General features: G+C 39.4%; 1 protein-coding gene across 4 annotated transcripts in view; it reads left to right on the top strand.

The window, feature by feature from the left end:
- Nucleotides 1-24,186, top strand: part of LOC110466934 (eukaryotic elongation factor 2 kinase-like) — a 29,440-nt gene extending 5,254 nt beyond the window's left edge. The window contains exons 4-13 of one of the 4 annotated variants that reach the window (XR_002464785.1): nucleotides 9,268-9,439; nucleotides 9,988-10,134; nucleotides 15,214-15,474; nucleotides 16,130-16,399; nucleotides 18,126-18,245; nucleotides 19,205-19,405; nucleotides 20,881-21,005; nucleotides 21,630-21,808; nucleotides 22,153-23,444; nucleotides 23,484-24,186. Coding sequence is in view for 3 of the 4 variants with exons in the window: in XM_021523743.1 (XP_021379418.1) it covers nucleotides 9,268-9,439; nucleotides 9,988-10,134; nucleotides 15,214-15,474; nucleotides 16,130-16,399; nucleotides 18,126-18,245; nucleotides 19,205-19,405; nucleotides 20,881-21,005; nucleotides 21,630-21,808; nucleotides 22,153-22,268 (1,591 nt within the window). In the remaining variant the exon portion in view is untranslated. Of the gene's footprint in view, nucleotides 1-9,267; nucleotides 9,440-9,987; nucleotides 10,135-15,213; nucleotides 15,475-16,129; nucleotides 16,400-18,125; nucleotides 18,246-19,204; nucleotides 19,406-20,880; nucleotides 21,006-21,629; nucleotides 21,809-22,152 lie in introns of all 4 variants that reach the window. The other 3 variants (XM_021523744.1, XM_021523743.1, XM_021523742.1) reach the window with 3 other exon arrangements.
- Nucleotides 24,187-27,446: the final 3,260 nt, after the last annotated feature.

The following is a 27,446-nucleotide window of genomic DNA, read 5'->3' as shown; positions in this document are numbered from 1 at the left end:
TATAAGTTATAAATACTTACTTAATAAAAATCTGTGTATTTATTCTTGTAAGCATAAAAAATCTGTGTATTTATTCTTGTAAGCATACAAAATGTATCTGGAATTGTCCAATACCAAACTGATGTAATATTTTCTTTGTTTTGTGTAGTTGTTTTTTAGTGATGATAAAAATTGATTTAATATTTGAACAGAATGCAAGAATGCATTTGTTTGAAGTTTATTTGCCTAGTACAAAAGAAAAGGAGTAGAATTCTGATAGCAAATTATGTTACGTTATTTAAGTTTATATAGTAATTGACTTGTCAGAATTAATGATACAAATGATGTACTGAGAGGTAATTAACTACGTTTTAGTTTATAAAGTATTGTCAGAATTAGTGATGTCATTAAGTAACGGTTTGACACGGATCATTTTCAATAGGTGAGCACTATCATCTAAGTATGGCCTAATGTACATACGTGTACATGGTGCACAGATGCAGGCCACGTTAAAAGTGATCACTAAGTCATGTCGTATAACAAAATAGTGTGTGCATGAGGCTTAGGTTTAATTACCAACTTACCAACCAAAGTCATCAAAATTTCTATTTACTAGTAAACAAGGTAATAAACAGGCAAAATGTTATGTTTTTAATGCTGACTGACTGTTCCTTGTTTTTTTTAATACAAACGGGTAATACAGTAATATATTCTCCTCATAGCATGCCTGTTTATCCAATAGATGACTTCATATCTGCAATATGTTGTAAAGAATTTATGATCATGTATGATCAATCCTCAGCTGTTGGGATGGTTATTTGTGAAAATGTGAAGGATTATTAACCTAAATATTGACACGATAGTAGGGCCCTGTCGTCCCTGTGTGTGTGTGTGACACGATAGTAGGGCCCTCGCGTCCCTGTATGTGTGTCTGCCACGATAGTAGGGCACTGGCGTCCCTGTGTGTGAGTCTGACACGATAGTAGCGCCCTGGCGTCCCTGTGTTTGTGTCTGACCCGATAGTAGGGTCCTGGTGTCCCTGTGTGTGTGTTTGACACGATGGTAGGGCCCTGATGTCCCTGTGTGTGTGTTTGAAACGATGGTAGGGCCCTGGTGTCCCTGTGTGTGTGTATGACACGATGGTAGGGCCCTGGGATCCTTGTGTGTGTGTCTGACACTATAGTAGGGCCCTGGCATCCCTGGGTGTGTGTCTGACACGGGAGTAGGGCCCTGGCGTCCCTGTGGGTGTGTCTGACACGATAGCAGGGCCCTGGTGTCCCTGTGTGGGTGTCTGACACGATAGTACGGCCCTGGCGTCCCTGTGGGTGTGTCTCTGATAGCATCTCCTGCTCAGTCAGGGGAGGAAGTCTGTTTAGCGAGGTACCATTAATTGAACAAGAGCTGAGCACTTCTGTGCTAGACTGGCTTTTTATAGGCTAGTTGACACGATAGTAGGGGCCTGGCGTGCCTGTGTGTGTGTCTGACACGATCGTAGGGCCCTGGCATCCCTGGGTGTGTGTCTCTGATAGCATCTCCTGCTCAGTCAGGGGAGGAAGTCTGTTTAGCGAGGTAACATTAATTGAACAAGAGCTGAGCACTTCTGTGCTAGACTGGCTTTTTATAGGCTAGTTGACACGATAGTAGGGCCCGGGCGTCCCTGTGTGTGTCTGTCACGATAGTAGGGCCCTCGCGTCCCTGTATGTGTGTCTGCCACGATAGTAGGGCACTGGCGTCCCTGTGTGTGGGTCTGACACGATAGTAGGTCCCTGGCGTCCCTGTGTGGGTGTCTGACACGATAGTAGGTCCCTGGCGTCCCTGTGTGGGTGTCTGACACGGTGGTAGGGCCCTGGTGTCCGTGTGTGTGTGTCTGACACCATAGTAGGGCCCTGGCGGCCCTGTGTGTGTGTATGACACGATGGTAGGGCCCTCGCGTCCCTGTATGTGTGTCTGACACGATGGTAGGGCCCCGGCGTCCCTGTGTGTGTATCTGACACGGTAGTAGGGCCCGGGCGTCCCTGTGTGTGTGATTGACACGATAGTAGGGGCCTGGCGTGCCTGTGTGTGTGTCCGACACGATGGTAGGGCCCCGGCGTCCCTGTGTGTGTCTGACACAATAGTAGGGCCCTGGCATCCCTGGGTGTGTGTCTCTGATAGCATCTCCCGCTCAGTCAGGGGAGGAAGTCTGTTTAACGAGGTAACATTAATTGAACAAGAGCTGAGCACTTCTGTGCTAGACTGGCTTTTTATAGGCTAGTTGACACGATAGTAGGGCCCCGGCGTCCCTGTGTGTGTGATTGACACGATAGTAGGGCGCTGGCATCCCTGTGTGTGTCTGACCCGATGGTAGGGCCCTGGGATCCTTGTGTGTGTGTCTGACACTATAGTAGGGCCCTGGCGCCCCTGAGTGTGTGTCTGACACGATCGTAGGGCCCTGGCATCCCTGTGTGTGTGTCTTACACGATAGTAGGGCCCAGGTGTCCCTGTGTGTGTGTCTTACCCGATAGTAGGGCCCTGCCGTCCCTGTGTGTGTGTGTGACACGATAGTAGGGCACTGGCGTCCCTGTGTGTTTGTCTGACACGGTAGTAGGGGCCTGGCGTGCCTGTGTGTGTGTCTGACTCGATAGTAGGGCCCTGGCATCCCTGGGTGTGTGTCTGACACGGTGGTAGGGCCCTGGTGTCCCTGTGTGGGTGTCTGACACGGTGGTAGGGCCCTGGCGTCCCTGTGTGTGTGTCTCTGATAGCATCTCCTGCTCAGTCAGGGGAGGAAGTCTGTTTAGCGAGGTAACATTAATTGAACAAGAGCTGAGCACTTCTGTGCTAGACTGGCTTTTTATAGGCTAGCTCGACTGTAGCTTTATAAACTGTGTCAGAGTTAATAGTGAAAAATATGCTAATCATTAAGATTTAGTCTGTATAACATAATTTGCCTCGTATGACAGCTGTGATTTATAAGTCTTTTTGAATGTCACAGTGCTAGTTACATCATAATGTTTCTTAAGGCTTTTTATCGGTTCACAAGATCCTGTGTGTGAATTTCTATTTGAAGTTTTGTAATAAGTTGAGATCCAAATCTATATGGAAGTTTGCATAATTTGCAAATAATTTGATACTAGTTATATGTTGTTAAAGCAACATTTCTACATTTAGTGATTATATTCTTTCCAGGAAAAAATGGTTGTTCAATATGTAAGAGGGTGGGTGGGGATTTTAGGTACTTGTCTGCCAGGCAAGTAACCTTCTTGAATGTACTTGTCTGCATTCAAAAATCACCTGCCCAGATAATATTATTGAATTAAAGCATGTTTTTCTTACAAAAATAATTAATATACAAAAATAATTAATATACAAAACGAATGACTGGCAACTGAACTCAAAATATTTTTGCATTGACTAGTCACAAAGAATCCCAGATTATGATAAATGAATACAAGTTAGTATTACTCTAGGATTCCTGTGTACTGGGTAAATATCAGTATCTTTCATTGCTGTGAATTTCAGTGTGACATTTAAATGATAGAATTTATCATTAAAATAATTGTGTGTGATGTCTAATGTCAGAATCTATTGTTTCTGGGGGAATGGCTTTGCCTACAAAGCGAAAAAAAATGTTTATGTTGACCAGACCATATAACATTTTATGCTAACTGTCCAGATACAGCCTGAGCACATATCTGCCCATCATGTGAAAAAATACTCTCTTTTACAATGTACCTGTATAAATAAAATTGTTTGGAAGATTTTGTATTTCTTTTTTCCTTTCTGTTGAACATGACCTGAAAGTCTAGGTGTTTACTGTCTGTGTGTAGCCATGAGGTAAGCAGGCTGTTTACTATCCCTCTGAGGTCACATATCTAGGTGAATGTGTACAACAAGAGGCACATAGACATGTGGGACTCTATGTGTGTGTGCCAGGGCTGTGTACCTAGTACAGGCTCTATCAGTCAACAGTAATAGTTTTAGGACAGAAACTGCACACTGTACGACCGCATGTGGTAACAGTGTGTTAGTAAGAGTGCAGACATTGTCAGCACCTGTAGATAAATTACAGACTATGTTGTCTGTCTGTAATTGTGATATATTAGGGGTAAGCATCAGCAGTATATATGTAGGTAATGGGGTAATGTTTACACACATCTGAAGAGTGGGTTGATAATGATAGGGGACAAGTGCAGATGTTTTGTTAACATTGAGGTCTGGTTATTGCTACAATGTGCTTCCTTTTGTTAAGTCTGCTTCTGTTTTAGTTATGATAACAAAACTAGAAATAATACAGGCCTTTTTTGTCACAGTTACAAAGATGTACTGTCAAATAAAAAGCCTTTCAGTAAGACATTTTCTGTCCTTTTAAACATGACAAATCTCTGGGAAACAAAGAACAAAGAGTATTGTTTTTCTATGTCAAGTGCATCTTTTTTTTAATTTACCAAAATAGAACAACAGTGGAGTATCAAGCTTTATCGATGTTGTCCATGATTTAGTCTCTGTGCACTGGGGTGTAGTACTGCCTGCTGATTTGTGGAAAAATTGAGCTTGAGAAAGAAACATAATGTTTTCCCCATCATGTGATCAATACAATCCAATCTGACTCGCTGTCGTATGGCTGAAGTACAGTAATCATTGTTACTGCATGTATGGAGTACACACACACAGTTTGGCCGAGTTTGCATGCCTCTACCATCAATAAACCGGGTCATTTGATAGCATGGCTTAACCAACATAAAACTCTAAACAAAACGTTAAATTAATTTTAGTTAAAAATAAACATCATTGAAAGATTAAGTCACAGTTATTAAATGATATGATTAAGAAACTCCTGTGTTATTTATAGAACAATCCTGACATTGTTATCTATAGATAATGTTTTGTAGACTTTGCATGCAATTACTCTGGAAAGGAAGTCATGATGGCTAAAACGAGCCCACAGATATGTTAAGAATGTGTATTATGGTAGAGACAACGTTGGTGGTTGAGAATGTTTACAACTATTCTCCTATGACTATGAGATGGTTTCAGGTTTGTAAAAATTTGTTTTCCAATACATTGTGAAAGTGGCACTTTTTTTTTTATATACAATGTACCGGTATGTGCTTTGCTGGGCATGGAGACATGGACACTTTAGCTGTCATGCTACAAGAATTAGCTCTGGTGTCATACCCCACCTGTTCAGACTTATTTCCAATATTGCTTTTAATGAGAACATTTTGCCATGATTGCTCCAATATCCAGGTGAGCAGTACAAGGTCTCTAAGTCTTGTTCTTTTAGGGGTTTTACGTCCTAAATACAATAGCTAGGTCATGTGAAGACGTGTCCATGGGTGACGGAGCCATTCAGGGGCCACTTCAGGGGGCCACTTCACCGCAATGTCAATATGAACATTGTATGGTGACACTTCACCCGATCACCTTAACAGGTATACTAACAAGGATTTCATGATGAGTGTTGCCATGAAAAAGGAGAGAACAAGAATATCCCAAGTGTTACATTGGCTGCCTCAGATTTATTTTGGTCACTTTCTTGTCATTTAGTTTAGGGCACAAAAGAAAATCCCCTATTCTGCTGGGGTTTCTAACAGTGGTGCAGGCCTCTTGCAATATGCAGTGGGTAACAGCTAGTATATTCTTTTAAAGGGATACCAGACCTGCACGGGTGCTTACACAGGCCTCGTATTGAATCAGTTTGTTGATTGTAAGACAACTGGAGCATATATATAGGTCAAGGTGATCTTTGTCCTTGTGACCTTTAATTATTATGGTAATGTATACCCAAAACTGTAGGCTTGTCATAATGAATAAACACTGTCAATAAATACCTTGTGATCAGTTTTGAATTAGCGACTGTATATAGACAATATACATTTTGTGTATATTTCGAAAGTATAATATATGATTATCAGAGACCCGTACAAAAGGTTCATTATACACAGTCATTATATAATTGACTGGCTTTCAATGTCACCTTCAGGGCACTGTGATTGCAGTTGGTAAAAGACAGTAAAGCAATACTCACATTACTTTACAATGTGTTTTGATACACTATCGTATTATAAAACATTATCAATAGGTATCAGCTGATTTCGCTTCTATCAAGTACTGCTTCAGCATGTGAATCGTTGTTTTTATCACTCAATGAGCAAAAACACCACTTAATCCTATAATGATATTATTTTTCCGATATATGTTTTTAACTATGCTGTGTGATACATGTACTGGCACACCATGTTCTACTTTTTACTGCTACATTTGTGTTAATTTTTTAGCAGAAACCCACTATAACTTAGCCTTAACCTTCATTGGAATAAATCAACTAGTCTTACATATAATAGAAAATGGTAATATAATTAGAGGATGGATAATTTCAGGAGATAAATATTTACCTACACATCTGAAGATAACAAATCTACTGGATTAATACAATAATATTTTAACTGTTGACATCTTTTAAAGGTTTGTTTTTCTGAACTTGTATGTTCTTAATCTGGCATAAAGTTGACTCCGGTCATAAGACTGTCACATTTACGTCACAGCAATCAAAGATGACATGTTCACAAATCATACACACCATTACTTATTCATGAGCTATCATACCTGTGGCACATGCAGGGTTGCTTGGTTAGTAGGTTTGACGTGGAGATAACATCAAACTGCTTCCTTTACATGTATAGATATGTACACCAGTTCTGGTTGTCGCTTACAACGTGTTTGTTGTCTGCATCACATCTACATCAGAAATTATTCAAAGCAGAACTTCCCAGATATATGGGGATCTCTTTTAGATAGATGGTGTAGTATTTTATTAAAAGTGTCCAGGTATACCAGAAAAGAAAATGTGATATTTGATTAAAAGTGTCTAGTCACAGTTCTATTACAATACATTTATACTGGGTACATTAAATAACATGGTTTGAAATAGAAACTATACTGTTTCATATCAGTCTCTTTTATGTAAGTATTTGATGTAATAGGGACACTCCCAGAGTTTGCTATTTTTTGACTAAATTTCCAGATGTCATGTGGTTGGTTTTCTTAAGACAACTTCTGCCACCAAAATACTGCTGTATATATATGTGTATATTGAACAACAAAGCTGCCATGTAACGATTTCTGCTGATACAGTGACAGTTTATAAATGGGAAATTGAACTTAGGAAAGGAATAACATACTTGTATGTAAGTCTCTGATGAAGTAGGGATACAAGGTAGTAAACTTACAAGGTTTGAGAAAAAATGTGTTATTTACCTGTGCCTGGTACTCTTATTATATCAAATACGGTGGCTATACTTAGTGTATCACAGTACAATCTGATTACTACACAGGATGTATCACAGTACAATCTGATTACTACAGGGGATACATGAAACTAATGAACGAGTAATATGATTAGGACTAGTAAATGTACCATGATCTCATGAATCACAATATATGTATAAATAATTATGTAAATCAACATGTTTAAATGAATATTTTCCCTCGTATTTCCCATTAATAGAGAACAAGTCTAAATATTGGTCATTGAAAATAGTTATCGTCATGGAGTCATTGGGGCTAGAACATGCTGTTATATCATTGTAGAGCATGACATTTACATTTATTGCCCTTGTAGTAGATTAACATGTTATTGGTTTACTGAGATTATGTTCCACAAAAGCATGATTGATTAAGGGAGAAACATATAGTCATGTTTCCCTCCTATAAAGGCGATAAAATATTTAATTACCACAACACAACATTAAAGATCTGATCATTTACTTGCAGTGATTATTTGTTGTTCTGGCATTTGGCTTTAGAGATCTACAAAAGAGGCCATGAGATAGATACTCGGAAGGGTAAATTGATCTTGTGAGGGATATTCAATTATGTGAGGGACAGTCAATCATGCTAGGGAGACTTGATGTTTTGTTTCTTTGTCATATGATGTTTTTAAACCAGTAAGACAGACTAACATATAGATGAAGTATAATGATTACGTTTTTGTCTTTATGGTAAAATCACTTTAACTGCCCTGTTGGTAGAAAATCCTGCTTTACTATTTATCAGAAAATGAGGAATTTGTGTGAATCATAACTTGTGCAACATGTGACATAGGATGACATATGTGAGATGGTTTAGACCTTGTATAAATATGGTAATCTGAAAGTTGCAAGCATATTGATTTCATGTTTTAAGTCTCTAAATATAGGTCATGTAGCTTATAAATGCATGTGTATAGTATCTGGCCCCTACTTTACAGATAATGTAATTGTATTAAATTTCTTTTTCTAAATTCAATCCTGTAGTATTTGTCATAAAGTTAAAGTTTTGTAAACATCTTAATTAAGTTTTTGATTGTGTAAATTTGGATTAATTTATGAAATTGAAGGGTCAGGAGTAATATAGATATAATCGCTCTTGTTTATGTATGACTAACTCTTTACTGTCTGTTTAGAATTGATAAAAACACAAACAAATCTCTGATCAAACCAACTTAATCTGTCTGTAATATAACGGAATTGATGAGTGTCTGCTGTATGTTTATATAGGGGGGAAAAAACAACGAAATGTTTGAGTTTGTTACATTTTTCTGAGTAAAACAAGAATTGTAGGATCACTTGATTTGAAGTACTCATCATCATACCCTTGGTGTCTTGTGTGTGTATACCAAAGTTTTGCAATACGGAAGTCATTGGAGTCAAGTTCCACTCCCCAATTGTCCTGTCGCAACCCCTTTTTCTTTGTATTGGACATACATTTGTATGTTGAAAATAAAGATATTATTTTTATCGTAAACTTCCAACTACATGTATAGCAGTAATTGTTTTGAGATGAGGATTGAAAACTGTTTAACAGGAGAAAGAGAAATGTAGGGCCAGACTGGGATTCAAATTCAGGACCCACCAAACTCTAGATGAACGCTCTACCAATTGAGCCACCTGGTCGCCGACGATCGACCCAGTGCAGTTTTCGTTACGTTCCTCCCTCTATTTTCTAAGTCTTCGCCCCTGAAGACATCACTATTTACAACCTAGATTTGGCTATCCCCTTGCCGAGCGTACACCCAATACTTGAATCAAGGGTTGGCAAACTTTCCAATTTTGTAACAGGAGAAAGAGAAAAGCAACTGCCTGACTGGGCTTCAAACTCGGGACCCTCCAAACTCTAGATCGATGACCAATTGAGCTATCTGATTGCCAATGATCGACCCAGTCCAGTTCCATTACAAATAAAAACTTTTTCATAGTGATATCTGTATCTTGTAAAGTGTACATGCACCCAGATTTATTACATATATCATATACATGTGATCTATTTCAGGAAGAAACTGTCTCATTTCTTGAAGAACCCGGACTGGAATCACAGTGGAAATTATGTGGCCAAACACTACATACAGACAGTTGACAGAGATGTGTATTTCCAGGATGTCAAACTTCAGATGGATGCCAAGGTTTGGGCAGAGGAGTACAACAGACACAGACCTCCAAAAAAGGTACCTTACATTGCAGTATGTACTACAGTACAACCACAATAGTTGGACTATTTTGCTTCTGCTAATTGATACAAAAAAAATATGTTGATATACCTTTCTACATGCCCCTTGGTGATGGATCATATCGTGATATACCCTATGGTATCTGTCCATTTGTCCATTAACTGTGCCCTTAATCCCTCGCCTGCTTTTACTAAAACACATATGATGGTGAAAATTGCTACATAAGTTGGCATTGCAGAATTTTACATGTATTTTTGATAGAGCTTTGACCTTTTGTTAAATGTTTTACTTGAGTTTGTCTGGAGCCTAGCTTCTTTGCTTTTACACTTGTATTTACCAAACTTTTTTTACTTATAAAGGTTGGGAAGATGAATGTTATATGTTGAATTTGGGTCTAAAATTTGACATCTGAATATATATAGTTATTCCCCTTTAATCTTCAGCCATCCTAGCGTTTCTGTCACATGTACACTACCTGTATATGTGCATTATAAAAAAGGACCTGTCTGATGTTGATTGACCTATGTTACCATTGTTTTATCCAGGTGGACATATTCCAGATGTACATCTTAGAATTTAGGGACAGACCAGGTTCTCCCTTGTATCACCTTGAGCACTTCATTGAAGGTCATTATGTCAAGTACAACTCCAACTCTGGGTTTGTGGACGACTCCCTGCGTTACACTCCACAGGTAGGTTGATGTGTGATAAAGAAACTCCAACTCTGGGTTTGTGGACGACTCCCTGCGTTACACTCCACAGGTAGGTTGATGTGTGATAAAGAAACTCCAACTCTGGGTTTGTGGATGACTCCCTGCGTTACACTCCACAGGTAGGTTGATGTGTGATAAAGAAACTCCAACTCTGGGTTTGTGGATGACTCCCTGCGTTACACTCCACAGGTAGGTTGATGTGTGATAAAGAAACTCCAACTCTGGGTTTGTGGATGACTCCCTGCGTTACACTCCACAGGTAGGTTGATGTGTGATAAAGAAACTCCAACTCTGGGTTTGTGGATGACTCCCTGCGTTACACTCCACAGGTAGGTTGATGTGTGATAAAGAAACTCCAACTCTGGGTTTGTGGATGACTCCCTGCGTTACACTCCACAGGTAGGTTGATGTGTGATAAAGAAACTCCAACTCTGGGTTTGTGGATGACTCCCTGCGTTACACTCCACAGGTAGGTTGATGTGTGATAAAGAAACTCCAACTCTGGGTTTGTGGATGACTCCCTGCGTTACACTCCACAGGTAGGTTGATGTGTGATAAAGAAACTCCAACTCTGGGTTTGTGGATGACTCCCTGCGTTACACTCCACAGGTAGGTTGATGTGTGATAAAGAAACTCCAACTCTGGGTTTGTGGATGACTCCCTGCGTTACACTCCACAGGTAGGTTGATGTGTGATAAAGAAACTCCAACTCTGGGTTTGTGGATGACTCCCTGCGTTACACTCCACAGGTAGGTTGATGTGTGATAAAGAAACTCCAACTCTGGGTTTGTGGATGACTCCCTGCGTTACACTCCACAGGTAGGTTGATGTGTGATAAAGAAACTCCAACTCTGGGTTTGTGGATGACTCCCTGCGTTACACTCCACAGGTAGGTTGATGTGTGATAAAGAAACTCCAACTCTGGGTTTGTGGATGACTCCCTGCGTTACACTCCACAGGTAGGTTGATGTGTGATAAAGAAACTCCAACTCTGGGTTTGTGGATGACTCCCTGCGTTACACTCCACAGGTAGGTTGATGTGTGATAAAGAAACTCCAACTCTGGGTTTGTGGATGACTCCCTGCGTTACACTCCACAGGTAGGTTGATGTGTGATAAAGAAACTCCAACTCTGGGTTTGTGGATGACTCCCTGCGTTACACTCCACAGGTAGGTTGATGTGTGATAAAGAAACTCCAACTCTGGGTTTGTGGATGACTCCCTGCGTTACACTCCACAGGTAGGTTGATGTGTGATAAAGAAACTCCAACTCTGGGTTTGTGGATGACTCCCTGCGTTACACTCCACAGGTAGGTTGATGTGTGATAAAGAAACTCCAACTCTGGGTTTGTGGATGACTCCCTGCGTTACACTCCACAGGTAGGTTGATGTGTGATAAAGAAACTCCAACTCTGGGTTTGTGGATGACTCCCTGCGTTACACTCCACAGGTAGGTTGATGTGTGATAAAGAAACTCCAACTCTGGGTTTGTGGATGACTCCCTGCGTTACACTCCACAGGTAGGTTGATGTGTGATAAAGAAACTCCAACTCTGGGTTTGTGGATGACTCCCTGCGTTACACTCCACAGGTAGGTTGATGTGTGATAAAGAAACTCCAACTCTGGGTTTGTGGATGACTCCCTGCGTTACACTCCACAGGTAGGTTGATGTGTGATAAAGAAACTCCAACTCTGGGTTTGTGGATGACTCCCTGCGTTACACTCCACAGGTAGGTTGATGTGTGATAAAGAAACTCCAACTCTGGGTTTGTGGATGACTCCCTGCGTTACACTCCACAGGTAGGTTGATGTGTGATAAAGAAACTCCAACTCTGGGTTTGTGGATGACTCCCTGCGTTACACTCCACAGGTAGGTTGATGTGTGATAAAGAAACTCCAACTCTGGGTTTGTGGATGACTCCCTGCGTTACACTCCACAGGTAGGTTGATGTGTGATAAAGAAACTCCAACTCTGGGTTTGTGGATGACTCCCTGCGTTACACTCCACAGGTAGGTTGATGTGTGATAAAGAAACTCCAACTCTGGGTTTGTGGATGACTCCCTGCGTTACACTCCACAGGTAGGTTGATGTGTGATAAAGAAACTCCAACTCTGGGTTTGTGGATGACTCCCTGCGTTACACTCCACAGGTAGGTTGATGTGTGATAAAGAAACTCCAACTCTGGGTTTGTGGATGACTCCCTGCGTTACACTCCACAGGTAGGTTGATGTGTGATAAAGAAACTCCAACTCTGGGTTTGTGGATGACTCCCTGCGTTACACTCCACAGGTAGGTTGATGTGTGATAAAGAAACTCCAACTCTGGGTTTGTGGATGACTCCCTGCGTTACACTCCACAGGTAGGTTGATGTGTGATAAAGAAACTCCAACTCTGGGTTTGTGGATGACTCCCTGCGTTACACTCCACAGGTAGGTTGATGTGTGATAAAGAAACTCCAACTCTGGGTTTGTGGATGACTCCCTGCGTTACACTCCACAGGTAGGTTGATGTGTGATAAAGAAACTCCAACTCTGGGTTTGTGGATGACTCCCTGCGTTACACTCCACAGGTAGGTTGATGTGTGATAAAGAAACTCCAACTCTGGGTTTGTGGATGACTCCCTGCGTTACACTCCACAGGTAGGTTGATGTGTGATAAAGAAACTCCAACTCTGGGTTTGTGGATGACTCCCTGCGTTACACTCCACAGGTAGGTTGATGTGTGATAAAGAAACTCCAACTCTGGGTTTGTGGATGACTCCCTGCGTTACACTCCACAGGTAGGTTGATGTGTGATAAAGAAACTCCAACTCTGGGTTTGTGGATGACTCCCTGCGTTACACTCCACAGGTAGGTTGATGTGTGATAAAGAAACTCCAACTCTGGGTTTGTGGATGACTCCCTGCGTTACACTCCACAGGTAGGTTGATGTGTGATAAAGAAACTCCAACTCTGGGTTTGTGGATGACTCCCTGCGTTACACTCCACAGGTAGGTTGATGTGTGATAAAGAAACTCCAACTCTGGGTTTGTGGATGACTCCCTGCGTTACACTCCACAGGTAGGTTGATGTGTGATAAAGAAACTCCAACTCTGGGTTTGTGGATGACTCCCTGCGTTACACTCCACAGGTAGGTTGATGTGTGATAAAGAAACTCCAACTCTGGGTTTGTGGATGACTCCCTGCGTTACACTCCACAGGTAGGTTGATGTGTGATAAAGAAACTCCAACTCTGGGTTTGTGGATGACTCCCTGCGTTACACTCCACAGGTAGGTTGATGTGTGATAAAGAAACTCCAACTCTGGGTTTGTGGATGACTCCCTGCGTTACACTCCACAGGTAGGTTGATGTGTGATAAAGAAACTCCAACTCTGGGTTTGTGGATGACTCCCTGCGTTACACTCCACAGGTAGGTTGATGTGTGATAAAGAAACTCCAACTCTGGGTTTGTGGATGACTCCCTGCGTTACACTCCACAGGTAGGTTGATGTGTGATAAAGAAACTCCAACTCTGGGTTTGTGGATGACTCCCTGCGTTACACTCCACAGGTAGGTTGATGTGTGATAAAGAAACTCCAACTCTGGGTTTGTGGATGACTCCCTGCGTTACACTCCACAGGTAGGTTGATGTGTGATAAAGAAACTCCAACTCTGGGTTTGTGGATGACTCCCTGCGTTACACTCCACAGGTAGGTTGATGTGTGATAAAGAAACTCCAACTCTGGGTTTGTGGATGACTCCCTGCGTTACACTCCACAGGTAGGTTGATGTGTGATAAAGAAACTCCAACTCTGGGTTTGTGGATGACTCCCTGCGTTACACTCCACAGGTAGGTTGATGTGTGATAAAGAAACTCCAACTCTGGGTTTGTGGATGACTCCCTGCGTTACACTCCACAGGTAGGTTGATGTGTGATAAAGAAACTCCAACTCTGGGTTTGTGGATGACTCCCTGCGTTACACTCCACAGGTAGGTTGATGTGTGATAAAGAAACTCCAACTCTGGGTTTGTGGATGACTCCCTGCGTTACACTCCACAGGTAGGTTGATGTGTGATAAAGAAACTCCAACTCTGGGTTTGTGGATGACTCCCTGCGTTACACTCCACAGGTAGGTTGATGTGTGATAAAGAAACTCCAACTCTGGGTTTGTGGATGACTCCCTGCGTTACACTCCACAGGTAGGTTGATGTGTGATAAAGAAACTCCAACTCTGGGTTTGTGGATGACTCCCTGCGTTACACTCCACAGGTAGGTTGATGTGTGATAAAGAAACTCCAACTCTGGGTTTGTGGATGACTCCCTGCGTTACACTCCACAGGTAGGTTGATGTGTGATAAAGAAACTCCAACTCTGGGTTTGTGGATGACTCCCTGCGTTACACTCCACAGGTAGGTTGATGTGTGATAAAGAAACTCCAACTCTGGGTTTGTGGATGACTCCCTGCGTTACACTCCACAGGTAGGTTGATGTGTGATAAAGAAACTCCAACTCTGGGTTTGTGGATGACTCCCTGCGTTACACTCCACAGGTAGGTTGATGTGATAAAGATTGTGCATTTATATGTGGAACTTATTTGTTATCTAATAAATAACCTTGACCCACTTTCAGGCTTATTGCTGTTATTGGTGTTAAATTTGTTTTTAAAACATACTTTGAGCCTTATTTAGAGTACCCAGTAAGGATATTTGTCATGTAGCTTGCTGAAATGGAAGGCTATCGAGTGTTCTTAAAAGTGAATGACTTTTTATCCACTTTAAAGGCTGATAGAGGTCAAATGTGTTAAAAGTTATTCTATAGAATTATAAGGCCTTTAGTTAGTACCTTGGTATATATATTCTGTAGTTTGCTGGGTTGCAGAGTTTGTTTTTTACAAATGCATGATTTATGCACACTTTCAAGATCACAATTGTCACATGTGTTGAAAATTGCATTACGGCAGAAAGATCAATCCAAGTTATGATATTTGTCTATAAAAACAAAAGCTATGTGGTCGAGATCTTTGGATCTCTTGTTTATTCTTTATTCTTGATATCTGGATACTTCGAATCATTTAACAGGCCCTCAGTCACTTCACGTTTGAGCGATCTGGTCACATGCTGATCGTTGTGGACATACAGGGAGTCGGTGACCTTTACACTGACCCTCAGATACACACTATTGAGGGCAATGAGTATGGGGATGGCAACCTTGGGGCTAAGGGCATGGCCCTCTTCTTCCACTCACACATCTGTAATGACATCTGCAGGAGTCTTGATCTCACTGAGTTTGATCTCTCACCCACGGAACTCGACTCTCACAAAGACATTCTCCGCAATCAGGTAAGTACTTCTCTGTGTTACCATTCTTTTAGTTTCTTTTTCCTGTAATATTTGAAGTGTCTCAACCATTTCATGACAATTGTGTGTCAGAAGTTCACAAAATAACAGTAATAATAATAATTTGAGGTTCTTGTAAACTGCTTTATTACAACCTAATTTGTAGGTCGTCTCAAAGCGCTTCACAAATTATTATCTGTGGTTATAGGGCTTTTGCAACCAGCCAATATCTCATATGTCAACTCCCTGGGGAGCATACAGCCGGTACTGCCATTTCAGCGCTCACAGCTAGCATTCAACAATTCTAGCAATGCCCAACCACATACTCATTTACAGCTGCGTAGACTGGAACAAGCGAAGTAAAGTGTCTGGTTTAAAGATACAACACAGTGCCATAACGTGACTCGAACCCGCAACTCTTCAGTCATGAGCCCGGCGTCCTACCACTAGGCTACTGTGCCTTTAATTCTTCATATCAAAATGGCAAATGACATGACTAATTCAGTAAAAAAAAATCTGATTAGTCCTCTGTTTAAGTGACCAATCAGAATTTACTTGAAATTGTACATAATTACAGGGTATTGTTTTATTGTAAGAGAAATTTTAGCAATCATCCATATACAATTTATGACTTTATATAACCTTGGACTTGTTACAGAGAAAGTCGATGATGAAAACAAGGTTAAGAGGGGACGAGGAACGCTGTATTTCTCTCTCATCTCCTGACACAAAGATTGATATTACTCGTTTCTTGGAGCGCCAGCGATCCAACTCGTCTGTGCTGAGTGACTCAGCGATAGATGAGGAAACTGATGAGGGTATGTCCATTGACAGTCCATCGCCGAGGGTGAGGGTCAGCCGCATGAGGTTCATCAGTGAATCGGAGAGATCAGACAAATCAGACAGCCAATCCTCCATGACAGTAGAGGTACAGTACCTTTATATCACGCTGAAGTTCTCATTATCATTATGTCAAAAACATTACGATATTACTCAATCACCAACTGACTTTCCTTTAAGAAAAGTAGCAGACTAGCCTAGAGTGAAATCATGTTTGTTCTTGGTTCCTTTTCCAGTTAAACAAGACTACCAGCTTTACAAGACTACCAGCAGTAAAGCATTGATAATGCATGCTGGTATAAAATAAGGTTACCTAATGTAAAGCATTCAGAATGCATGCTGGAACAAAATAAGGTAACCTAATGTAAAGCATTCAGAATGCATGCTGGTACAAAATAAGGTTACCACCAGTAAAGCATTCATAATGCATGCTGGTACCAAATATGACTACCGTCGGTAAAGCATTCAGAATGCATGCTGGTACAAAATAAGACTGTTTTCAGTTATGCATAATGCATATATATAAGCTATAAACTGATATTAGCTGTTTGCAGTAACTCTTCTACAATACAATTTACCAGTATTTAAAAGTGATGCAGACAAATCTGTGTATCTTCAGATTGATGGACATGAAATGCATCAGGTGGGAAGAAATTATATACAATAAGTAAAAATACCATTTCCTTGTCACAGCATGCTCTAAATAAAAATCTCAAGGTTTGGATTACAATTTGCACTGTTTCTGTTTCAAACTACCTGTCCAAAGTTGGCACATGTGGAAGACACATTTGATATGCAAGAGTTACTACTAATCTTTTAAATGTTTGACAAGCAATCTGATTGTTGAAGCTCCTATGATACTATTGGCTGCATGGAAAAAGTTTTCAGTGTAATACTGAATACATTTTTGCAGTTTCTACTATTCATTAGTTTGCTTCTATTAATCAAAGTTTGTTGTATATTGTAAAAATTTAAGATTTTCACATTTGATTTCACAAATGCAAATTATTTCACTTATAAATGTTAATATTAGGCACGGTTTGTAAATATGTTTCAGACATTGAAATATTATCACATTTTGAAATTAGCAAATACCATTTTTTTTATCAAAGCATTTTCAGAATAGGATTTTTTCTTTTTCAGTGAGTACAGAATAATTTCATTTACAATGGAGTCAAGACATATTTGGAACTCCTAGATATTGAACATATGTTCTTTCAAAGCATATCAGTCTCAAAAACATGGTTTTCTCCCACGGTAACCCACTAAGTAATAATAATACTAATAATATACAACATTTGATATAGCGCCCTATCTAGCTAACATAAGCCACTCTAAAGCGCTTTACAGTACATAGATGTACAATTAATACAATTATGATGTACAATTTTTGAGGAATTCGCAGGAGCTGCCTGATCAGGCGCTAACTACTAGTCCTATGCCACCTGACTAATATCTCCCTATGTGTGTATGCCTGCGGTTTTGCTGGAGATGTATTGTGTTCTGTTTGTAGTGGGACCGTGCTTCCAACGGCATCTTTTATAATGCCACCTCACTTGAATGCTACATCACAGATACCGCAACATCCACCCCAGACCATTTTATACTACACCTGGGTTGTTGGAGTTGTGTGGGCAGGAGAAAATCACTTTCTCCGATATTCCATGCGTGCGACGACTTTGGGGATTGAACCCCGGCCGCCTGCGTCGAAGGCCGGAGTGTTAACCACTTGACCAATCCGCCCCCTAAGTACTGATTCTTTAACTACATGTATCATATACTTGCATCTATTTTTTTAATGTTTGTATCTACAGGAGGAACGAGAGGCATTCCAAAGAATGGCACAGCAAAGAGCTCGGCCATCTTGTGTTGCTATGGAGATTGACTTCAGGAAACTGATGAATGTAAGGGTCGGTGATTCTACATTAGGAAAGGTAAGTATGGGTTTGTGCTGTCTGTTCTGTGTCCAGGCCTTAAATTTGTATGATTTGGATGGATCTTAATCATACTTAATAATAGTGTTCCTTTTCAACAGAGGGTTTTCCGTTTGTCATCATTATTAAATTCATTTTCCTTTTAAAATGCTATTTGTCCTTAAACTAGCTGCTGAAGGAATATTATAAGAAAATAACCTGATTTGATCTGGAAGATTCTTAGGCCCCAGAAGTCTCAGTATTATATAAATGGAGGGTGTGGCCCCTTGGAGCAGAGAAAGGGGCCCAATATGGGATTTTCCATATATGGTTAAATCTGTGGGCAGACGGGTAGGACCCCATCGAGGGCAGAACGATAGAGCCTAAAAGAGGAAAAAAGCATAAGTATTTTAAACCTGCTTATTCAAGGAATTTGAATCTTATTTAATCTAGGGTATACTAGAAAAGAATAAATTCACATTGCATTAATACTTAAGTCTCTAGGGAAAGAGCCAAACAGTTTAAATGCCTGTTCTTTCAGTACGACAAAGATACTTCAGTCTAAATTAGGCAGATATATGGGTTCAGTAAAGGAAATAGAAATCAATATTTAAAAGACTGTTCTTTTATTACTGATAAAGCAAATATCTTAACCAATTTAAAGGATCCCTGGATCGAGGAAACTCAAAAGTGTATTACAGAAGGGCGTTTGTAATGATTCTCAACTGTCTGTTGTTCCAGCCATCTGTACTGTCGTCTGTTTCTACACAATAACTACAATAACCTCAGTACAATGTATATGTGGGCCAATTCAAACCCGGTATTCATATGGTGTACTCTATATAGAATTAACTTTCTGCACAACAAATCCCTAGGCATGTCAAACTTCAGATGTAGAGTAACCAGCAACAATTTGTGTTATAATAATGGTTAACTCTAACTAAACAAACGAGCATTATCCAAACAACTGTCTATTGCAGATTCATCATGAGATGGCTAAATACCATGAAATAGGCAGATTCGTGGTTGGGCAGGAGAGAAACGAGAAGGACATTGATTGGGAATCAGCCATATTTCACGAGGAGCATGCTGCGGAGCTGGGGGAAATGGAGGCCATGCTTACCCTGTCCAAACTCTATCTGGACATGGAGAGGGAAGTCCTGGTCAGCTGTGTTGTCAAGGTAGGCCAATGGAAGCAAAATGTTGTTTTTGGTCAGTTTAATTTTAGGATGAGAGAGGAAGCAGAGTGTTTCAGAAAGACGTTGCTTAAAGAACTGTGTTTAGTGACTTGTAAACTCGGAACTAAATAACTATAATTGAGTAAACACTAAATGACAGAGGATGATTTGTATGAGAAAGTGAGGAAAAGTTATGATATCATACTTCTGATACAGAGTTCTCTTTGACAAATCTTGACTAATTAGGGCCCCGTATCAGAGATACGGGTGCCCTATAGTAATCACTCTGTCTATCTGTCTGTCTGTCTGTCTGTCTGTCGGTCTGTCTGTCTGTCTGTCTGTCTGTCCGTCCATAAATTTTGTTCCTGGCCGATAACTTTGGTATTTATTGACCGATGTACATGAAACTTGGTCAAGATGTTTAGTTCACAAAAATACACATTGAGGTAAAAAGTCAAGGTCATTAGGTTCAAAGGTCAAGGTCAAATTTTACATCTTTTCACCGATGAACATTTTGTTATGACATTATGAAGCAAAGTTGATCAGAATAAAACAAGGAGTCAACTGACCAAAAGTCAAGGTCATCGTGTCAGGGGTCAAGGTCAAATTTTGTAGCTTTTCACTGGTGAACATTTCGCTATGACATTATGAAGCAAAGTTGTTCGGAATTAAACAAAGAGACACGCCGAGGTAAAAAGTCGAGGCAAAGGGTCAAGGTCATTATATTCAAAGGTCAAGGTCAAATTTTGCATCTTTTCACTGATGAACATTTTGTTATGACATGATGAAGCAAAGTTGATCAGAATTAAACAAGGAGTCAACTGACTGAAGGTCAAGGTCATTGGGTCAAAGGTCAAGGTTAAATTTTGTATCTTTTCACTGGTGAACATTTCGCTATGACACTTTGAAGCAATGTTGTTCAGAACTTAACATAGAGTCAACTGACATTAGGTCCAGGTTACGGGGTCCAAAGGGTCAAGGTCAAGTTTTGTATTTGTCACTGATGAACATTTTGTTATGATATCAAGAAGCAAAGTTGGTCGGAATTAAAGAATAAGTCAATTGACCAAAGTTCAGGGTCACTGGGTTAATGGTCAAGGTCATTTGGGTGCAATGGTCAAAGACATAGTGGATCTCTGACTTTGACCCTGGCTCTTGATGGAGGAGGTGAAATAAAACAAATCAAAGCTAACAAATGAGTATTGCACCGGTATTTACATTTCTGTTAGCCCAGCAAATATGGAGGTGGAAGGAAACAAGACTCACATCATAGTACATGTAAAATGAACTTGCGATTCTTTTTGAAGTCCAAATGTCAAACGTCAAGCTCAGCTATATGGGCAGATTGCTTCTTGATGATTATGGGGGATATATTGCCACAAGACAGGGCCCTTACTGACCTGTCAGTGTTCTAGTTGAGTCTTATATTTGTATTAAGTTTCCTCCCTAATCTAATTTTTTATTGTTTTGTTTTACAGAAGAGTGATGAGAACTTTAACATAGGAGTTGACTACATGGTGGAGGCCGCTGAGGCTGGGGACCGGGAAGCCATGATCTACATGGCTAAAGCATTCGAGACTGGCTATGGCCTTGGCACAAAAAGGTCTGCATTATTTACGAAGTACATTTATACAAAGAAACAAAAATAATGTAAAGATATAATGCAAATCACTTCATTTTGCAGAGAACTTTTTTTTGCTTTAAATCGTAAGAAGACTCATTTACAAATTTAAATCTTAAGCAACTATTATATTAATTCCATAGATTGATTTAATGTCAATATTGAAATAACATCCTCTCATAAGGGAATTATTGTATTTGTGAATAAAACCTACAGATATAGCTCAAAAGGAAGTACACAAACAAATCAACTAATTATCCACAGTAATATATTGATCGGTACGGTTTTGTTAGACATTTTGAAATGCTCATTAAACAACTCTATTACTCCATGAAGAATAACTTTTATTGTTCATTGAAGAATGACTACTCCTTGAAGAATAACTATTATTGTTCATTGAAGAATGACTTCTGGCTCTCTTATGACTTCACTTGGTCATTAATGATGAACCTACATCATAAGAGGTTGCACATTTGTTATCCTAACCCTGTATACACTGACTTTTTCAATCTGTTACCCTATTGAAGCCGAGACAGAATAAATAGTTTATGATAGGAAAGTAAAATGTCCACACTGAGCAAGGGCTTGTTACCTGTTGTGTTGTAGGTCGATATCGTGGGAGGATTCACTGTCCTGGTATGAACGGGCTGTGGAGACCGACAACCATGATGAAGGAGGCGAGTACAGCTGTGCAATGGAGGACCCTATCCATATCCTCATAGCCAAGAAGGCAGAACTGCTCCATACAGGGGGCCATGGGCTGGACAAGGATCCATCAACTGCAGGTACATAGATCAATGTTTCAGTTTGTCTAGCTCTCTTTTAAATGGAAAATGCTGAATTGTGTCAATAAGGACAAATCACAATCTTGTAAACAATGCAAAGTTTTCTGTGCATACACCCTGTATACTTCACACTAGCTGTTGCGGAAAGATATTTTTAGAACATTATCTTCCTTGCTATGTTATGTTCATATAAGTTGCATAGTTTAAAAATTATAAGAGTGTTAAGAGGCTAACTGTTTATGGTGATGTTAATAATGATGGTGATAAATAACTAAGATAATGCAACACCAATAGTGGCCAAGTCAGATATAATGAAACATTGATAGAAATCTTCTGTATTGTAGGGGACTTATACAATGAGGCTGCAGAAGCAGCAATGGCTGCAATGAAGGGAAGACTGGCCAATAAATACTTCGCTCTGGCAGAGGAGGCCTATGGGGAGGTCGAGGAGGAGGAGTGAGGAAGGTTGGTCTGGCTGGACAGGAAGAAGAGTGAGGGGCACTAGTCTGGCAGAGGAGGCCTACGGGGAGGTCGAGGAGGAGTGAGGAAGGTTGGTCTGGCTGGACAGGAAGAAGAGTGAGGGGCACTAGTCTGGCAGAGGAGGCCTATGGGGAGGTCGAGGAGGAGGAGTGAGGAAGGTTGGTCTGGCTGAACAGGAAGAAGAGTGAGGGGCACTAGTCTGGCTGAGGAGGTGTACCGGAGGCCGAGGAAGGAACAGATACAGATGTTAAGCATAACAAATCATGAAGAGTTCTGATAGAAAAGTGATTTCTAGTGTTTCGTCTATCTGTATAGTTATGTAACTGTGTTTTGAAATGTTTTATGTGTAAGCTATGGATAACATAGGAAGAACAGAATGCACAATGTAACATTGTGGTTGTTATACACAGTAGCATGTGTATTATTAGAGACGCTGCTATCACTAAATCAGTGGAGTTATTTGTGAAGGGTTACTTAATGTAAGTCAATTAGTTGTATGATAAAACAATTTTCTACGAAAAGATCTTTGGTGAAGGTTTTGGTATGTTTAATTGGTGGTGTTCCATTCATTGTGTACAAGGATAGCATTGATAAATCCTTTCAGTTATTGGTTTTGTATTGTTTTAACTGAGTTCTGAGACCGACATGTTAATAAAGAATTTCATTAGGAAAACTCTTTTATTTAGATGTCTTTAGCATTAAGACTACAGTATGAAATAATACACCAATATCAGTTAGGACTTGATATACTGATCAGGTAGTCAGCATATTGAATGTATAAAACAGCTTGTTTATCAGACATGAGGTACATATTGTATAGAACAGCTTGTTTATCAGACATGAGGTACATATTGTATAGAACAGCTTGTTTATCAGACATGAGGTACATATTGTATAGAACAGCTTGTTTATCAGACATGAGGTACATATTGTATAGAACAGCTTGTTTATCAGACATGAGGTACATATTGTATAGAACAGCTTGTTTATCAGACATGAGGTACATATTGTATAGAACAGCTTGTTTATCAGACATGAGGTACATATTGTATAGAACAGCTTGTTTATCAGACATGAGGTACATATTGTATAGAACAGCTTGTTTATCAGACATGAGGTACATATTGTATAGAACAGCTTGTTTATCAGACATGAGGTACATATTGTATAGAACAGCTTGTTTATCAGACATGAGGTACATATTGTATACTCTATCCAATCCTGTTGCCAGTTTCCCTACCACCAACCTAGAAACTGACATAAAAACTTAAATACGTGTGTTTAGCTAAAATTTCAGTTCAATATTTTCCAAAATGTTTTGAGACATTTTTACAAATTTTATATAAAACATGTATTGATCTTCTGCACCAGTGATATATTCTGTGATAAATCCCGGTTTTACAATGATAGCAAAGACAATACTCTTGTCTTTAATACCCGTAGTGATCTACAAACAGACTAATTTTCAATGTTTTAGAAAAAGATATTATAGCAAGTGATATTTTATAATGAGATTAGTTAGTCTTCTGTGTAACCACTTTTGTATTTGACATTGTTTTGAATGAAATGTAACTGCCCTCTAAAAGTAAGTCATGTCACCATCTTTTAGACCTTTATTTACATCTGTTTGCGTGTATCATTCTTGATTATGTCCAGCAATGAATGATTGACTCCAGTGTCTCAGAATTCTCTTTTTGAAATGTATATGGCTTCTATTATATGAATTTAACAAAAGAAATATTTCTTTGGATGTCATTGTAAAAACTAAATAGAACTTATTTTTTTGTGAAAAAAATGTGTGAACAGACATTTGTAAACGTTTTGGGGTTTGTTTGTTTGTTTGTGTTTTACGTCCTATTAACAGCTGTGGTCATTTAAGGACGTGCCAGGTTTTGGTGGTGGAGGAAAGCCACCGACTTATGGTCAATACCTGGCGACTGCCCCACGCAGGCCTCCAACCTGCGACCCAGTGGTGGAGGCCTAGTGGTAGCAGAATGTCAGGCGCCTTAACCACTTGGCCACTGCGGCCCCGTTTTGGGTTGGGCGTTTTACCATGTATATAACATATGAATACACATGCATATATGTATAGTATTCGTACATTATAATTGGCATTGTCATGCTTAAACCTCCTGTTGTATGTACATAATCTGTAGTACACTCCTGTGTGACCCATGCTGTGTTTAGTACAACTTTAACTAGCCTAGCTGGATATAAACCTGAAAACCAGTATAAATTAACATTCAGTTTAGATTCACTATTAACTTTGTAAACTGAACCTGCATAATTTGAAAAACTATGTGTTCAGGGGCAAAAATTCAAAGAGCTCATTTTAGACAGTTTTCATTGTGGATTTTAGTAATGTGTATCGTGTTAATTTTTATGTAAAAATTGTTCATATATTCCGTCTTTGCGTATTGCAGAGTTATCTTTTCTTGTGAGCAGGGATTGATTGTTACGTCATTGGTTTGTGTGAGAAAATTACGTTGTTTTCCCAAAAATTGATGACGTTACTCTCACAAACCAATGACGAAACATTCAATACCTGCTCACAAGAGAAGATAACTCTGCAATATGCAAAGACGGAATATAACTACCAACATGCCATATCTTATAGGTGTTACATTTACAGTCTTTATGTTTAAAACATAACTACACATAAAATTAAGTCTTTATGTTTAAAATATAACTACACATAAAATTAAGTCTTTGTTTAAAACAAGAGGAAATGGTTCAAAAAAGTATTCTGATTATTTTTTGTTATATATATGTAGTACTTTGTTCATATCTAACCAATTAACATGTACCTTTACCAAAACCCCTAAAGTATATTCTTGTAACTATTTGTAATGTGCAAGTCATATGTTTTACTCGATTCCATTAGTATGTAGAAGTCACATTGTTACCAGCACACTGGAATGGAGTGTTGTGGTTTGGTGTATTTAATTTGATACAGCAATATTTGGTTCTAATTGAAGTATCAGTGTCCATCTTTTTCTCCTCATGGAGAATATGTGGATTACAATATGCCGTGTACAGTCAGAGATTAGGATTTGATTTGGGACTTGATTGTGCATTTCACCCTTACTTATGGAAACTCAACCAAGAAATTCAGGAAACTTGGAATTGTTTTTTTGTTTTGCTCTTATTTAGCTTTGCCATAGAAATGGATTGCTGCTAAAAGTAAAATTACACACCAGAGGTCAAGTTTGGGGTGGACATTTCTTGGCCTTCCAGGTGAACATTGACATGGTGATTTTGTAATGATGTCTAGGTTAACTGTAGCTGGCTTGAGGTGCCCTGTGCAGTTTTCTCTGTTGACCAGATCTACCTCCTTGTTTCCTAAAATCCTGTGTCTAATTTGCTGAGAAGTAAATAAATAAAATTGTTTGCATGATATGTATGTGTCGCTTGATTTTGCACTACATTCTTGTTTAACTCACCAAATCTTTATTATTGAATCCTTAATTTTCAGGGTGATTTAGTTTCCATTGTCAATTTGTGACAGAAAAAGCCTTTTTTGAAGAATCAGAATTATTTTTGTTCTTGATAGGTCTTAAAGATAATGAACTTTAAAGGCATAGAGAATCTTACTTTTGTTCCATAGCACCTGCTTTCTCCCCAGCATAAGTGATTGATAAAAGTTTTTAGTTCATCTCTAATTTCCTTTACTTTTGAGATTTGATTGCATTTTTTATTAATCTTAATTTAATTAAGTTTTTCATTTTATAAAATATTTTGTTGGTGCTAAGCTCAAGATTTTGATAGAATTGGTGATCATTTTTACCCTATATGAAATAGAGTCCGATGGGGAGGAGGAGAAAGAATTCTGACAATGGGCTTATCAAATTAAAAAGATGAATATGTGTATATTGACTATATAAACAATGGCAAGAATTTATTTTTGTGTTTGATTAATTTTTCAGGTTCTTACAGAGATCTCAATTGTATATTGTGTGTCTTGTTATGTGTTTATCTATGTGCAATTTAACCTGTGAAGATACTAGATATTGAAACATAGCATCCGATTTTGGATATGTTCTCGCGTGTTATGCACGTAACTTTCTTTCTAACCGTAGAAAAGATATACTAAACTTGATAAAACGTTATTACAGCTCTAGATGAATTATCTGATTTTGAAATTGTATTGTCCTTTAGCTAAGACACAAGTAATTGTTCTTGACCATCAAACTAGAACCTGGTACGAACATCCACCAGGAAATCACTCGGGTCTTTGATAATGTGTCCTCACCTACTCTTTACAAAACTTTTTAGTTAAAAAAAGAATATTTGGTGGGGAAGCTTAGTTGTTGTTGACGGTGCTAACAAAGGTTATTCTCTAACTTTTGAGATTTTCATAAAACATCACCCCTTGTTGTATGTCGTTGGTTTTACGTATTAGATTTTATGTTCATTTTCTTGGCTTCTTAATATTTTCACATTTTCTTAAAAATTGCTTCCAGTATTTTTGAAAGGATTTAATTCTGCTTACTGGTAAACATCTCTTCAACTTTCTTGATACAGTGTACATAAAACTGCCATTAAATGTATGTGTACGACACCTAGGCCGTTTATCGCGGTCCAAACAGTTTAATCGGTTGGACCAGAGTTTTTCGTTTATCGCGGTCCAAACAGTTTAATCGGTTGGACCAGAGTTTTTCGTTTATGAAATAAGGTCAGACCCAGTAATCTGATGCTCCTTTCAGGCGTGTCTTAACAAAGCCTTGCAAAGCCACCAGGATTTATACTCAAAAATGTTACATTTAAAAACAGACATAAACGAATAGGCCCCTAGTTAGCTCACCTGGTCCGAAGGACCAAGGTGAGCTTATGCCATACCGTGGCGTCCGTACGTCAACAATTTCTTTAAACGACTTCTTCTTCTTAACCACTGGTTGGAATTAAACTAAATTTGACTGGAAGCATTCCTAGGTGGTGGGGATTCAAAATTGTACAAATGGTGGGGCTGACCCCCCAGGGGGCTGAGGGGCGGGGCCAAAAGGGGTCAATTTGCCCATATTGCTTTAAGCGACTTCTTCTCTGAAACTAAGAAGTGGATATCAACCATATTTGACTGGAAGCATCCCTAGGTGGTGGTGATTAAAAATTGTACAAATGGTGGGGCTGACTCCCCAGGGGGCTAAGGGGCGGGGCCAAA

The sequence above is a fragment of the Mizuhopecten yessoensis genome, unplaced genomic scaffold, assembly GCF_002113885.1.
Source record: "Mizuhopecten yessoensis strain PY_sf001 unplaced genomic scaffold, ASM211388v2 scaffold11149, whole genome shotgun sequence".
Taxonomy (NCBI): Eukaryota; Metazoa; Mollusca; class Bivalvia; order Pectinida; family Pectinidae; genus Mizuhopecten; species Mizuhopecten yessoensis.
The sequence above is the reverse complement of the archived record's forward strand: the minus strand, read 5'-3'. Positions and strand labels throughout refer to the sequence as shown.